Raw genomic sequence first — 14,127 nt, forward strand, 5'->3', positions numbered from 1 at the left:
CAAACCATTCTGTGATTGTATGAGTCTATGTTCCAACAGTTAGGCCTCCCCGTGTGTATTTTACCTTCCTCTCCTGATGGACTCGCACAGGGAGGAAGTAGCATGTGTTCTAGATTTTTTAGATTTGAGAATAACTCACTTGTAACTTCCCTGTACACCATTACCATCACAGAAAAGACAGTATCTTATTTAAATGCATTGGAAGGTGCCTGTAAATTTGCTGGTGCCAATGCCAGGTGGGGGAAGATTGAACAGTTTTCCCACCACCTGAGATTGCAGCCAGAGGATTTTTTAGCAAATCAGATTTGCTAATAAAGTCAAGGAAGCCAAAATGCAGGGGTGGCAAGGGTTTGGGATTCTTGGGAAACAGCATTAAATAATAAAAAAACAAGGGATTTCAAAGACAGGAAGACATAGAGGTGGGAAACAGATGTTAAGATAAAACTGGAAGAAAAGAAAGTGAATTGGGGGAGAAGACAAACTAAAACGAACATAAGAATAAAACAAGGTATTTGAAAAAAATGGTTACAACAGGCCACTGTGTGTTCTGTAAATGTCATCGTTATCTTTTCTAAGTTAAAATACATGTAAAGAGGTGATGTCACTTTTTTCTATATGGTGTTGCTGCTTCCTGATTTTGGCTAATTCTCTCCAGCCCCCTCTTTTTCCCATCCCTCCGTTCTTTTTCATCCAGAAGAAAAAAAACCCACAAGTAACATTTCTCAGCTCATTCTACACTACTAAGATACCCGTTATTTCCTATGCTTAGTGTATCAAATAACAGGAATGCTTGCTGCTGGTGCTGATGTACCAAAAGATTCATTTCTTAACTGGAATCATCACACTAAAACAAATTTAAATATATATTTATGTGTGTGTATATATATATGCATGTGTGGGTGTAGAGCTTTTGTTCAAAAGTGAAGAAATTATATTTTGGCTTAGCTATAAATAATTATCTACAGCATAAACCATTTCACTGACCATTTTACAGCCATTATTTCATAATTACTAATCTAAGTGGATTTCAACCAGTCAAGTATCGCTGTTGGACAGACCGAGTCTGCAACAGCTGGAGATAAAATGGGTTTAATGTGGGAGCCCAGTACACCAGGAGCGATTTCAGAGACGCTGCACCATGGGAAAGTGCTGCTGCAACATCTTTGTAAAAGGGCGAGCACACGCAATCCAGGCAGGGTTAGCTCCACTTCCTTGGAAGACAAGGAAGGCAGAAGTATTGCCTCTGAACACTTCCCATTTCCTGTGGCCGGGACTGAGGCAACAACAATACCCTTGAGCCTTACGTGTGAAAACTGGATTATGCCCAAGCCCAGCAGAGACAAAGAGGAAGTAGAGCAGGCTCTTGTGGGACCGGGAACAAGATACATCACACATGTCACTTCACAGGAGAGAAGTAATACTGCTCATTCATTACCTTCTCTTCTGAGTCCCCTGGCTGGCAGGTAATTACTCCATCTCGTGAGCCCCCAGCAAATGTTGCTTTGCAGTTCGCAAGCCACTGTTTTCAGAAAGAAATTAGAAGAAGTTATGAGTAAGGCCTATAGTTTGATTTGCAGAAAGGTGAGCAGTATTTTAGCTTCACAGGACAGCATATAAAGAAAATTTTGCAACTGCACTTTGTATTCATCACAGGCGACTTGCTTTGACTGTAATTTAAAAGGTGTTGTGTTGATTTTTATTAGTATTTGAATTGCATAAACCAAGAAAATGAATTAATTACTGAAGAGGAGAAAGGACAGATCAAGAGTATTGAAGATGTCAATGTTTCTAAAATTAAGGGATACCGTAGCTGTTTTGTTAGTACTGGTTCATATGTTCAAGAAGAAACATATAGTGAATCCAGTATCTGAACCATGTTTTTCTACTGAATATTAGTTTAAACAGGTCTGAGTGTATCTGCAGTCCCCAACATAGCATAAGTATACGCACATACAACACCAAGACATAATCCAGCATACCGAGAGCGTGGCCTCTTTCCTGTTGTTGTATGTGTCCAGGTACTCCTGCAGTTCTAAAACACTGAACTTCAGCTTTTCAAGAAGGCCACATGACAGCAGCTGGAGAAATGAAATCAAAAGGGCTAGTGAATGTCACTATAAAAGAATAAAAGTATTAGCAGAGTAGAAAGTACAGTAAAGATCTTGCAAAGGAATACTTAGATTTACAGATACTAATACTAAAAAATATTTACACTTATGAAAAATATAAAAACATGGAATGGTTTGGGTTGGAAGGGACCTTAAAGATCATCCATTTCCACCCCCCCTGCCACGGGCAGGGACCCCTTCCACTAGACCAGGTTGCTCAGAGCCTCATCCCACCTGGCCTTGAACACTTCCAGGGCTGGGGCATCCACAGCTTCTCTGGGCAACCTGTCCCAGTGCTTCACCACCCTCTCCAGGAAGAACTTCTTCCTGATGTCTAATCTAAACCTCCCCACTTTCAATTTAAACCTGTTACCCCTTGTCCTGTCACTACAGGCCCTTGTAAAAAGTCCCCCCCAGCTTCCTTGTAGCCCCTTCAGGTACTGGAAGGTGCTATAAGGTCTCCCCGGAGCCTCCTCTTCTCCAGGCTGAACAAGACCAATATACATAAATAAAATACTATACTGAAAACTCAATAACAAAAGTTGCACCTGTGAGAATATGGAATTGAAACTGTGTTCTGTGTTTAAGATCTTTGCAGAGGACTTCCCCAAAATAAAACACTGCATAAAGCTTAACTAGTTAATCTCCACAGCTGTCTGATGACGTAAGGCACAGCTCTACCACGGTCACAGCAGTGGGCCCAAGATGACACTTGGCAAGTTCCTACCTTCATAATTCTGTGTGAGGCCACGCTGTCCTGATGCTGTTAGATACACACGGGCCAGAATTAAAACAATGGGAAGGGCCAACTCTTTCATTCCCTAATAGACATTTTTATCATTCAGCTCATATCACAGTTGACTCAAATGAAACCACTAAACATATTACCATCTTTCAGGTTGAACTATGTAAAAAATAGTTTTTCCTTTTCCATTTGTGGATCCAACTGGGTCTGGTAGGCACCTGTTTTATACTGGTGTTTGGCAATTAGGCTCAAGACATCGTAACTATTCTATGATTCTACATTGCCCACCTGGTAGTAGTTATCTAATAGAACACTATGGAAATTTGGTTAAGAAAGAAGGATAAAAATCAGACTAGAAGGTATTTAAGAGTTGCTCAAAAGTGAAACAGCCAGTAAAATAACACACTGCAATGCAGCACATGCCTTCTGAAGGGAATATACTCACTGTTTCTGCATCTACAAAAAGGGTGGGACATTCTGAACATGACGTTAACATCTGAGAAGACCTCACGAACTTGGAGCCTATTCCTCGCAGGTTGTCCCCCAAGTAACTCGCTGCATCGCAGGTTAGGAAGCAGAATCTTTTCTGAATATTCTGTAACGCAAAACACAGTTTGTCACATTCTTTATTCCAGTACAAGCTGCTTTCCTTTGTAAACAAACGGCATGCTCTTTTTCCTTTGCACAGTAACATGTGCAAAAGTGGCCATCCCTGTGGAGAGCTGCACGTCTGCTCAAGGGTACTGCGTAACAGTTATGCTGGAGAGAGTGCACAGCTGGGCAGCTGTGCAACTAAGCACAGAATCCACAATAATCTACTACTGAAATACATTCATTCCTGTGAAGACAACTCAATCTTTATAAAGCCTTTTGCCCACAGGTAGCTTTTCCCTCCTGGCTGTACAGAGTTAACAGAGTTCATCAGCACATTACTTCTTCTGCCCATTCCGGGCATTGTTTTGTTAGTATTCCATGTCAAGTGGCTAATCAGATAATATAATGGAAATCCTAATGCCAAAAATCAGAGAAAAACTTTTGTTTTCCCCTGTGGGAAAAAACTTTTCTGCTGCTTGGAAGGCCTCCAGAAATAGTGCACTGCATCCGGGAATTATTCTTCTCAGAAGGTTTTTTTGGTGTTTTGACTTCTAAACCAGCCTAGCCTTCCAGAAACATTCTAGTGCTGATACTTTCTTTTAAGTGACTAATATATAAAGTGAATAATAAATAAAAATAACCCGTTAGTCTTTCAGTAACTGAAATAATGATATTGATAAATACACAGCAGGTTTCACTGCCAAAATATATTTCATTATGGCCAACTGCTTGGCAGGTGGGAGTAACAGGAAAATAGTTTTTAAAATAAAAATATGCTAGAGTTTCATATGATTCATTCCATGTTACCATAGGCATTTCTCTGAGGAATATAGGTTAGGACTTGTGTTACTGTAGGCATGTCTCACTGGAAAGAGGCGCTTTCCGAATGCCAATCTGGATGACAGACACATAAATAGCCTGTTACTGCTCCTACACTGGAACATCAAAGTTAAGTACCTATTTCAGGTGAGCTGAATTCAGACTTTATTGATAACAGAATCTGTTGGATTGAATGATTTTTTTACAAAAGCTACATAAGCCCTCACATTGTAGGTAGGGTATACACTATCAATAACTTATAAAGTGGTTAAAGAAAAAAATTATCTACAGGCCGGTTTTACAGCTGCTTTTAGTTGGGACAGAGTTAGTTTTCTTCACAGTAGCTAGTATAGGGGACAATAAACGGACTGCCGTGGTTTAAGCCCAGACAGCAACTAAGCACCACACAGGCGCTTGTTCACCTCCCCCCTCCTCTGCCAGTGAGGGAGGAGAATTGGAGGAAAAGACAAGGGAACTGAGGGGTTGAGATAAGAACATTTTAGTAATTTAATATAAGTGAATAAAATAGCAACAGCAATAATACTAACAATACCAGTAATACTAACAATGCTAATAACACTAATATTACCACCAGTATTACTATTAATAACATGTTATGAAAATAATACTACCACTACTAGTGATAATATGTAATAAAAATAATGGAAAATAAATCAAATTATACAAATGCTCACCACCTGCTGATGGATGCCCAGCCAGGTCCTGAGTAGTCAGAGCCCGAGAGAGAGCAAGAGCGAATGAAAAAGCCAACCAACCAACATGGCCCCCCCAGCGCACCCCCAATTTATATAGTGAGCATGACAATTTATGGATTGAAATACCCCTTTGGTCAGTTTGGGTCAGCTGTCTGGCCTGTGTCCCCTCCCAGCTTCTTCTAGTGAACACAGGTGCAGCAGCAGAAACCAAAAAAGGTCCTTGAGTTGGTACAAACCCTCCTTAGAAACAAGTAAACCAACCAGTGTTTTCAATGCTCTTCTTTGCACAATCCAAAACACAGCCCCATGCTAGCTACCATGAAGAAAATTAACTCTGTCCCAACTCAAACCACCACACCGCTTATTTGTGAATCTCTCTCTAAAGCATCTGAACCAGCCGTCTGAACACAGCTGTGATCAGACAGGCTGATACTTGTCTTTCTGTATGTTTCTACCATTTTACTTCAACACAGAAACAGTGTGCTATACATGTCGCTCAGCACATGGTTCAGATTCTCTGCTGCACTGAGTCTCTAGTAGAGGCTACTGTAGTAGAGGCAAGGGGTCTTATTAATTACCACCAAACCAGGTAAATGATTATTTTTATAAGCAACTAGCAGTATCATCTGAATCACAGGGCTTGGTGACAGTTGGAGATTTACTACCATGATGTCTTCAGAAAAGAAAGATTCAGTCCAAGTCTCAGTGACACTGGTGCTGACAAGTCTTCTGGCAAAGGAAAGATTCCAGGTTTGAGCCTAACTAACAGAAAAGAGCTAGCTGAGAATATAGAAGTGGTAGGAAATTTAGAAAGACAGATTATGGAACAGAATCCAAGAGATGTTGGAGAACATCTGTTCCAGCCTTCAAGTCGAAGTGGGACTACTGCCAGCACTACATCAGGTCAGCCACGGTTTTGTCTAGCAGAGTCTTGAAAGCTCCAAGGTCAGAGCTTCCTCGGGCTCTCTGGGTAACCTGGTTAGGTGATGCCATGCCCTCCTGGGGAAGAGTAATTGAGCTTATGAGTCTGAGGCACCGAAGGAGACATTACAAAAATAATACAACCAACTTCAATGCATTCAGAATTTGCAGGAAGGAGACCATAAGAAGTAACTTCACAGGGAAAGGAGATAATGATAGGTACCCATTCCTTTATGAAACAAAGAGAACAGAAACACAATCTGTATTACTGAAAGACAAAAAATATATTAAGACATACATCTGGTTAAATCACAAATATGTCACTCTGGCAAATACTCATGCAAAAAAGAAGAACAGAAAGCGAAACTGTGTTAAATTACTAACTTGGGTAACAAAAATAGCATGGTAATGCAGGCATGATGATGAGAAAGGTAGATGCCAAATGAACTACTAAGAGAGAGAAAATCTCAAGAAGTAATGTAGAAATAAGTAAGAGAAAGGCCAAGGAATCACAATGGAGAGAACAGCTAACAGATGCTACTGAAAAGACTGATGTGTTTAATGCCTTCTTTTGCCTTACTGCTCCCAGAAAGGGCACCTGTGTATAGGTAGCAATGAGACATCTACAAGAACTCAGGTGAGAATGGATCTTACTAGTGAGGGCTTGGATACTATTTACATTGTTGCAGACAATGGAAATTCATGTCATCATAGTTATAATACTGGCTAAAGAGGTCTAGGAGCCATAACAAATATCTTTGAAAAGTCACAGAACAGAGTGTTGTGAAAAACCGTGAGAAAAGTGCTTATCTTAAAAAAACCCCAAGAACAAAAGAATTAAACACAAAGTTCAGGAAATGGGGGAACATATAAGAGATTAATAACAGTCACCACAGATTTGGTCAGAACAGATTACATCAAACTATTTAATTTTCATGAAAGGCTAACATTTTCTATTAGGAGGAGAAGCAATTGATATGTTATATATTAATTCATTTACTGCCTTAGAAGTAGAGCTGAGAAACCTGGTCTAGAGGGTAACTAGGTGTGCAAAACCATATTCAGAAGTTAATTATAAGCAGCTCACTGTCCAACTGGAAAGATAAATTGAGTAGGATCCCACTGGAGACTGTCTCAGGCACTAACCAAGTCATTAATGAGAATACTGAATAATGAAATATGCAACATGCTTATTAAGTGCACGGATGACTGAGCTGCAGGGGCTTCAAGCTCCTTGTAAGCCAGGTCTAGAATTCAGACTGATCTCGCTAAACCAGGGAAGCGGAGCAGGGAAAAGAACGGACAAGGTTGTACACCTAGGTACATTCGGGATGGAGAATAACCAGAAGGGCAAAATTTTGTACAACAAGGTCTGCATACCAGATAGGGCTACAAGTGGAAACTAATGAACTGCATCCTACTGTACAGCAGTGAGCAGAGAGAAGGTTTTAAACAGAAATACCTTCTATAAAGCAGGTGCACCTCTTCGAGTCAGCGCTGGTGAGAACTCAGGCTGCTCAGTACAGCACCTGCTCTCGCTTTTCTAATGACACAGAGACTAACTGCACAGAGCCCGTAGCAACAGTTACAAGTTTAGAAGATGTGGCTTATGGGGAAGGTTGAAAGAAATGAGGTTAAAAAAGAGAAGTTTGGGATAGGTGAAATCACGGTAATGGTCTTCAAATATAAGCAGCAACTGCAAAGAAAAGAAGTGTGTGCACAGAGCAAGAGAACATGGGCATAAAATGCAGAAAGAGAAGTATTCAAGCGATAAGGAGAGTTAAGCATTGGACTACATTGTCTTGGAACGCTGTCAAGTTCCACTTAGCCTAAAGGTGAAGAACAGCCCAGAAAAGAGTTAAAAAAAAATGTTTGACTGGCATGGAAGTTATAATTGATCCTGTCCTGGGCAAGACAAGGAACATGAACTCGGGTCCCTTCCGGCACACGTCTACTCATGTATTTTAGCAATTCTAGTTTGTTTTATGAAAATAACTTACTTAAAGCATTTCAGTCATGGCTTCATTGAAAGCTGATCAGTCTACTGTTCGGATTCAAGAAACAGAATCAGAGAATCATAGAATGGTTTGGGTTGGAAGGGACCTTCAAGACCATCTAGTTCCAACCCCCCTGCCATGGGCAGGGACACCTTCCACTAGACCAGGTTGCTCAAAGCCTCATCCAGCCTGGCCTTGGACACTTCCAGGGCTGGGGCATCCACAGCTTCTCTGGGCAACCTGTGCCAGTGCCTCACCACCCTCTCCAGGAAGAACTTCTTCCTGATATCTAATCTAAACCTCCCCACTTTCAATTTAAACCCATTACCCCTTGTCCTGTCACTACAGGCCCTTGTAAAAAGTCCCCCTCAGCTTCCTCAGCCCCTTCAGGTACTGGAAGGTGCTATAAGGTCTCCCCGGAGCCTTCTCTTCTCCAGGCTGAACAAGCCCAACTCTCTCAGCCTGCCCCCATAGCAGAGGTGCTCCAGCCCCCTGAGCATCTTCGTGGCCTCCTCTGGACTCGAAATATATTCTTCCTTTACTGCTTTCCTTTTTCAGATAATCGTAAGAGCCACAGTCAATCTGCAGCTGGGAAGATAACAGTCTTGAACAGTGTTTGTAGTATTAAAATGTGAAACAGCGACAGACTGTATTTTGGTATATACGTAGAATACTTCACTAAACATATTCATTTTGCAATTACGTGGACTGCCAGTTCTAGACTAAGTTATCGTCTCTGCTGTGTCCTTCTGGGTGCAGATTACAGTGGCTGAAGTCTTTCCAGCTGCATATATTTTGTGAAATGGGACTGCTGTGAATAGTAATGCCAACCGCCAGCATATCATGAGTAGGTATGTGCCTGCACGTAGTTGCCGTGCCTCGTGTCAATGTAAATAATAACAAAATGTTCTCAGAATGTTTTCTTCTTAACCTCAGGTTTCCTTTCCTGGGAAAAGGATTTTTTGGTAACAAAAGGGCTCGATTGTGGAAACTACATGCTAGCTCTCAAATCTACTTGTCTCAGAACTGGCTGGTCGGCTGGAAGACATTTGAATTGATGGAATAGAAAGAGGCAGCCATAAAGATAATCCAGAGATCTCTGAGCTATGACTCGTTTACAGGAAAAGTACTTCAAGAACTTTAGGAATTTTAAACAAGTTTAGCGTGCTGTGGGCAAACATCCAAGATACCATTAATTTGATGCAGACTGAAATGTAGGTGCCCTGGAAAATGCACTTCTTCTGCTTCGCCAAGCATTTAGTTGACAGGCTCCTCCAAACAAGGATTTTGTTTCACAGTTAAATACTTCGGCAGTACTTTGTGTTGCAAGCTTAGCACACACTGGGCTTGCTTCCGCAACTTCCTGTCGCTGAGGGTCAAAAGTCTTTTAAATTAGTGGATGAGTAGCAGAGTTTGATGGTGCAAACACCATACAATCCCAGACAAGCTGGGTTCTTATGAAAAAATCTGGGAAAATAATACTCTGATGTTTTAACCCTGAAGACGAGAACAAACAAATTTTATAAACTAAAAATACGGCTGTGACTCCAGCTGGATTTGTTGATACTATTAACACAATTTGGGTTTTTTTCCCCTAATTACTGTTACTCAGGTTTTGCTGTTATTGAAATAGGGTTGAAAGCAGTATTGTATCTTTCTCTTCCAGTGTCAAGTGAAGAAAATTAGTAGGCTATCTTTTGAATACAGGGTAAGCACAACAGCAAATGTGGTGTGCCTGCCAGGATTTGGAGTTAAACAGGTACTTTACAGGTAAGGTTTAAGTCTTTCATTGACAGTATTATTTAGTTAGTTTTCAGTAGTGTGAGACCAGTTCCTTTTTACCTCTTGAAGAGACAAAGAGGACAAAGAACTCCCTGAACACTTGAAGAGGGCTATTAACCTCTAGGACTGACAAAAGGGCAGAAAAGCTGAAATCCACATCAGGAAGAAATACAGGATTCATTTTCAGAATGGAAGTGTCATGCATTCAAGTCAGCACTGCTTTTTTCCTTTCAAATGGTTATTCATAATTTAAAAGAAGGCCTATTACAGTGGTGTAATGTTTAAAGAAGGATACAGTGTGCAGCTAGAGAAGACATGCACTTAACTCAGGTGGAGCACAGATGAAACAGGATGGAGAAGAGATTCTTACTGTATGACACTTCTTTCTTGTAAGGACAGATTTAAAGATATGAAAAGATCTTGAGATCGTATATTTATTAGTGGGGTACACATTGCTAATAAAAAATCGTGTACACTGAGATCATGGATACTTAAATTCTTCATGAAGTTACCTGGCTGCTGTGTACACTGCTGCAGCATGCTAACATCCTGCAGCTGCCTCATATAAAGCAGGAGAAACAATTAACATAAGGCTTTAAAACTAGTCACAGTTAAAAGCAGGTAGTCCTTCCTCAGAACAGCTTGTACTTTGACTCCCGGTTTTTCCTTATCTTTTTGCAAAATTCTTATCTTTGTGGGGATACACTTTTAGGAAGGAGAAATGTATTTCTAGTCTTCAGAATCAGACTCTGGAATTTATGTTATATGATGGCAGCTGGATATTTCTATTCAGATGATTAGAGAATATTTAATAATGTTGACAGTTACATGGGCATGGGCAGATTTCAACAGTTTGAGATGAAAGAACAGATCTACAATAGTTCGAGATGAAAAGCGATTGTTTCAGGCTGTTAGTAAAGTACTAAAGAAAATACTCTTTAAAGTGGCCCTACATTTTAAAACGTTACCGGTACTACTATGAAGAACCATCCTAACAGCTACACACAATCTAAACATTCCGATTTTGTGTCTCAAATGCATTTCCTCACCTTAAACAGGGAAGAGAACACATGAAATGTATAAACTGCACAGGAACCATCGGAGTCGCACATGAGCTGGTTGATATGACTACGCCAGGCTTCTTCTGCATCATCACATGCTGCCGGCTGAAACGCAGCAAGGATGGCAGAAAAAAATGGCGAGGGAGGAGGGGAGGCATTTCTATCAACATCTGCAAAACTGAAGAAGAAAAAAAAATAAACTGTGATGAGAGGAGAATACCAAGAAGGTGGCAGATAAAATACACTGTGACAGACAAATATCATCGCAGGACCAATTACACATCTTTCAAAAAATACTAATGAACTTCCAAATGACATTTAAAGGCTGGCAAAGATGTTGGCTACAATGAGAAAAACCTCCAAATGAGAATCCCTATATTCAGGCCACTATCATCTATCTTCCTCCATCCCAGAATACTCGAATTTTTTTATTGTACCATCATTTGGAGGAAGAAGGTTGAAACTTCACAGGAGGATCGAGCCCATGAAGGAAAATTCCTTGGAAACCTTGGTTATAACAATGCACAGCAGAAGTACTTAGAACCTTAATGTGTACAAACGTTACCTATACTACCCTGTTTGGATTCCCCCCAGTGTAATGGATGAGAGAAGATCCATCGCTTCTCAACACTGTTCTTAGTACGGAGCCTTATTTTGGCATTCCACGGTCAGTGAAACAGGCTGACCACCATTTTTAAAGGGTGGTACATATATGTATGTACAAATCATATCTTGTTTTTCCTAGAAGAAAAATATTGTTGGGCTTTTTAATTTTGACCTGTGTGATAATTATGCTGGGAATTAGGGCACCGTCTTCTCACTGTTGTAAACTCATGAGAATTTTATAACTCCCATGGCCAAATCAGTCATTCCGTTCACTAACACCTTGTTACCACGTTGCTGTACAGTGTAAAAGAAATTTTGTGAATAATAGCATATACAAGTACCTAGCAAGAGCAAATTGCTCCAGCCTGTCAACTTTCTCTTCAGTCTCTGTCATGTCCAGGCTAAGGCTATCACTGCATTCAAATGCTCCAGGGAGTTCATTTGTAGATCCCGAAAGGTCATCCTCATGGACTGCCGTATCTTGTTCTTCAGGTGCAGCCTCAACCTAGGGGAGTGAATGATGATGTCTTAGAAAACAGCAAATTAATAAGCTAATTTCACGAATCAATAGAAAGCATTTAATAAAAAATCCCACCTGACAACGCGGTAAATTGCACAGACATAACGTCACAGGTTATAAATGACAGGATTCAAGTAACACTTCTTCAAAAATACTGTATTTGCTTAACTTGCTGTCTTGGATCAATATTATTTTTAAGGCATTTCTTCAACTTAATTTGTCTAGCAAAGAATTTCAGATTTCAATGCATTTGGCAACATAGCACGGAAGTATTTTTTCAGGAAGAACAACAGGGTTCTTGTTACTGTCAGGCTGTCCTTGCCACTTATCACTTCATAGCCTCCACGAGTCTATTAAAGCCTCTCAAAATACATTGAAAACAGTCACTGTCTGGAAGACTGTATGCATGTTTAGAATTAAGAATTATTTTTAGCACGTCATTTACACAAAACCTTCCATTCAAGAGGAATTCAAAGCATTCTACAGGCCATTAAAGGGATTATGCTTCTATTATTTCCTTTCATCCATTAGCACCTAAAGCTCTTGATTTCTCTTTGAAACCTTCCAATTTTGCTTGCATTTTTAGTCTGAACAAATTTTGTTCCAGTTTTAATCTTTAGGCTTTTGTCTGCATCATCCATAGCATCCTGCAAAGCAATTCCTGTAGGACTGACTGACTGCAGTGGGTAGCTCAAACTCTTTATCCTTTCCTTTTGGGGTAATCTCATAAGATGTGTGTTTGTGCACATGTGTCTATGTGCATGTACATACATTTGTTGGGAGCTGGCAGGGAAGGAAATCCATGGCAAGTGGAATTAACAGAGATAAGTGGCCCTCTGCAGGTTACCAGACCTGGTTGGATCCTACAGATTTGCATTGCTAAAAAGATCCTGGGGATTTGAATTTCTAAAAATCAAACAGGACTTGTGTCAGAAAGGACAGGATCTGAAATTAAGTAGTAGAAAGGTTTTTTGGTTTGGTTTCTAAATGAAAGGGATCAGAATATTCCTGAGTCCAGGGTGGATGAAATGAATCAGAGCACAAACCATCTTCAAAGAGAAATGAAAGCTACATGGCTGAATTACCAGGGCAGGAGCCAGAGCAGTTGGCAAGAAGCATACAGGTTTCATGTTTCTTCAAGAATCAGTTAGCATTAACTACTTCCAAATATGAAATATTAGCATGAAAGAACCATTGATTTATTCACTGCAATGACAGTGTTTGCATGAGGAAAACATATTTTGATAGGATACAGTAAGGGAGGAAGAAAGAGGAAGCAAACTCCCCCACACACACAGACTGGAGTCCAACACAATGCCCAAAAAGCAAAATAAAAAAGTGGACACTGGATATTCCTGCAGGATTGAAGTACACTTCCAGAAATCAGTGAGTTCAGATCACTTGAAAAATATAATTAAAAAAAAAATATCTTCTGAATCTTTGTATCATGCTATTATCCATCACTGCCTTCTAATCCCTTACAAATACTATCTTAATTATTGTGATGACTACCTTTAATAGAAAATAAATTTAACTAACTTCATATCATCTACAGTAATACCTGTATTTTGGCACTGAAACATTTGAGAACAGGCCTCTTAACCAGTCTGTTGCTCTCATTCACTGCATATATTTAAAAGTTTAGGTGATATTTTTGGTTTTGCTTATGACGCAACAACTAAATGTTTTTGTACAGCACTAAGGAAGTAACAAAAATTTTCCTCTGCATTGCTGATGTACCATCAGCTCTCTGAAAACAAGAACTCAGAGGTAAAAAGAAACAGGAAAGAGCTCAGATTTTGTGTTATCAAAGTAAGTGAAAATTATTTAGGTGCCACTTTCAAGATTTCTGGCTAAAACCTGGATTAATTCTTTCTTAAAATAAATATAAACACAGGCATTTTAACTTTGTTTATACCAACTCCAATTTGTTTTGAGTAAAAATACAGATGCATGCATACTAGATCAAAATATCTTTGAGGCAAAAAAACACTAAGAAGGCATTCTCTGGGAAGTTTATCAATTCAACCATCTTTGTAACGCTGGCAAATCCCTGTCCACTTGGGTTATGTATTTCACCAATATCAAACCTGTCTCAGGACTAGTTAAATTTGCCTGTCAGTACTCCAAAAAACTGCTGTGATTTTGCATTCCTCACTTATTTACTTTTTCCAAAGCTTTTTTTTAAACTAACACAATATACTGGGACATTACAGATATTTTCACAGTAAAGATTCCAAAGCCCCAGGCATACATGA

General features: G+C 39.8%; 1 protein-coding gene across 1 annotated transcript in view; it reads right to left on the reverse strand.

Annotated features, from left to right (window-relative positions):
• Positions 1-1,435: 1,435 nt before the first annotated feature.
• LOC104505513 (protein furry homolog) overlaps positions 1,436-14,127 on the reverse strand; it is a gene marked incomplete at both ends in the record, with an annotated part of 46,282 nt that continues 33,590 nt past the window's right edge. Inside the window, 5 exons of the mRNA XM_010156056.1 lie at positions 1,436-1,519; positions 1,980-2,078; positions 3,299-3,448; positions 10,732-10,921; positions 11,691-11,854. Of these exons, the coding sequence (XP_010154358.1) occupies positions 1,436-1,519; positions 1,980-2,078; positions 3,299-3,448; positions 10,732-10,921; positions 11,691-11,854 (687 nt within the window). The remainder of the gene's footprint in view (positions 1,520-1,979; positions 2,079-3,298; positions 3,449-10,731; positions 10,922-11,690; positions 11,855-14,127) is intronic.

This window comes from Eurypyga helias, unplaced genomic scaffold (assembly GCF_000690775.1).
Source record: "Eurypyga helias isolate BGI_N326 unplaced genomic scaffold, ASM69077v1 scaffold4587, whole genome shotgun sequence".
Classification (NCBI taxonomy): domain Eukaryota; kingdom Metazoa; phylum Chordata; class Aves; order Eurypygiformes; family Eurypygidae; genus Eurypyga; species Eurypyga helias.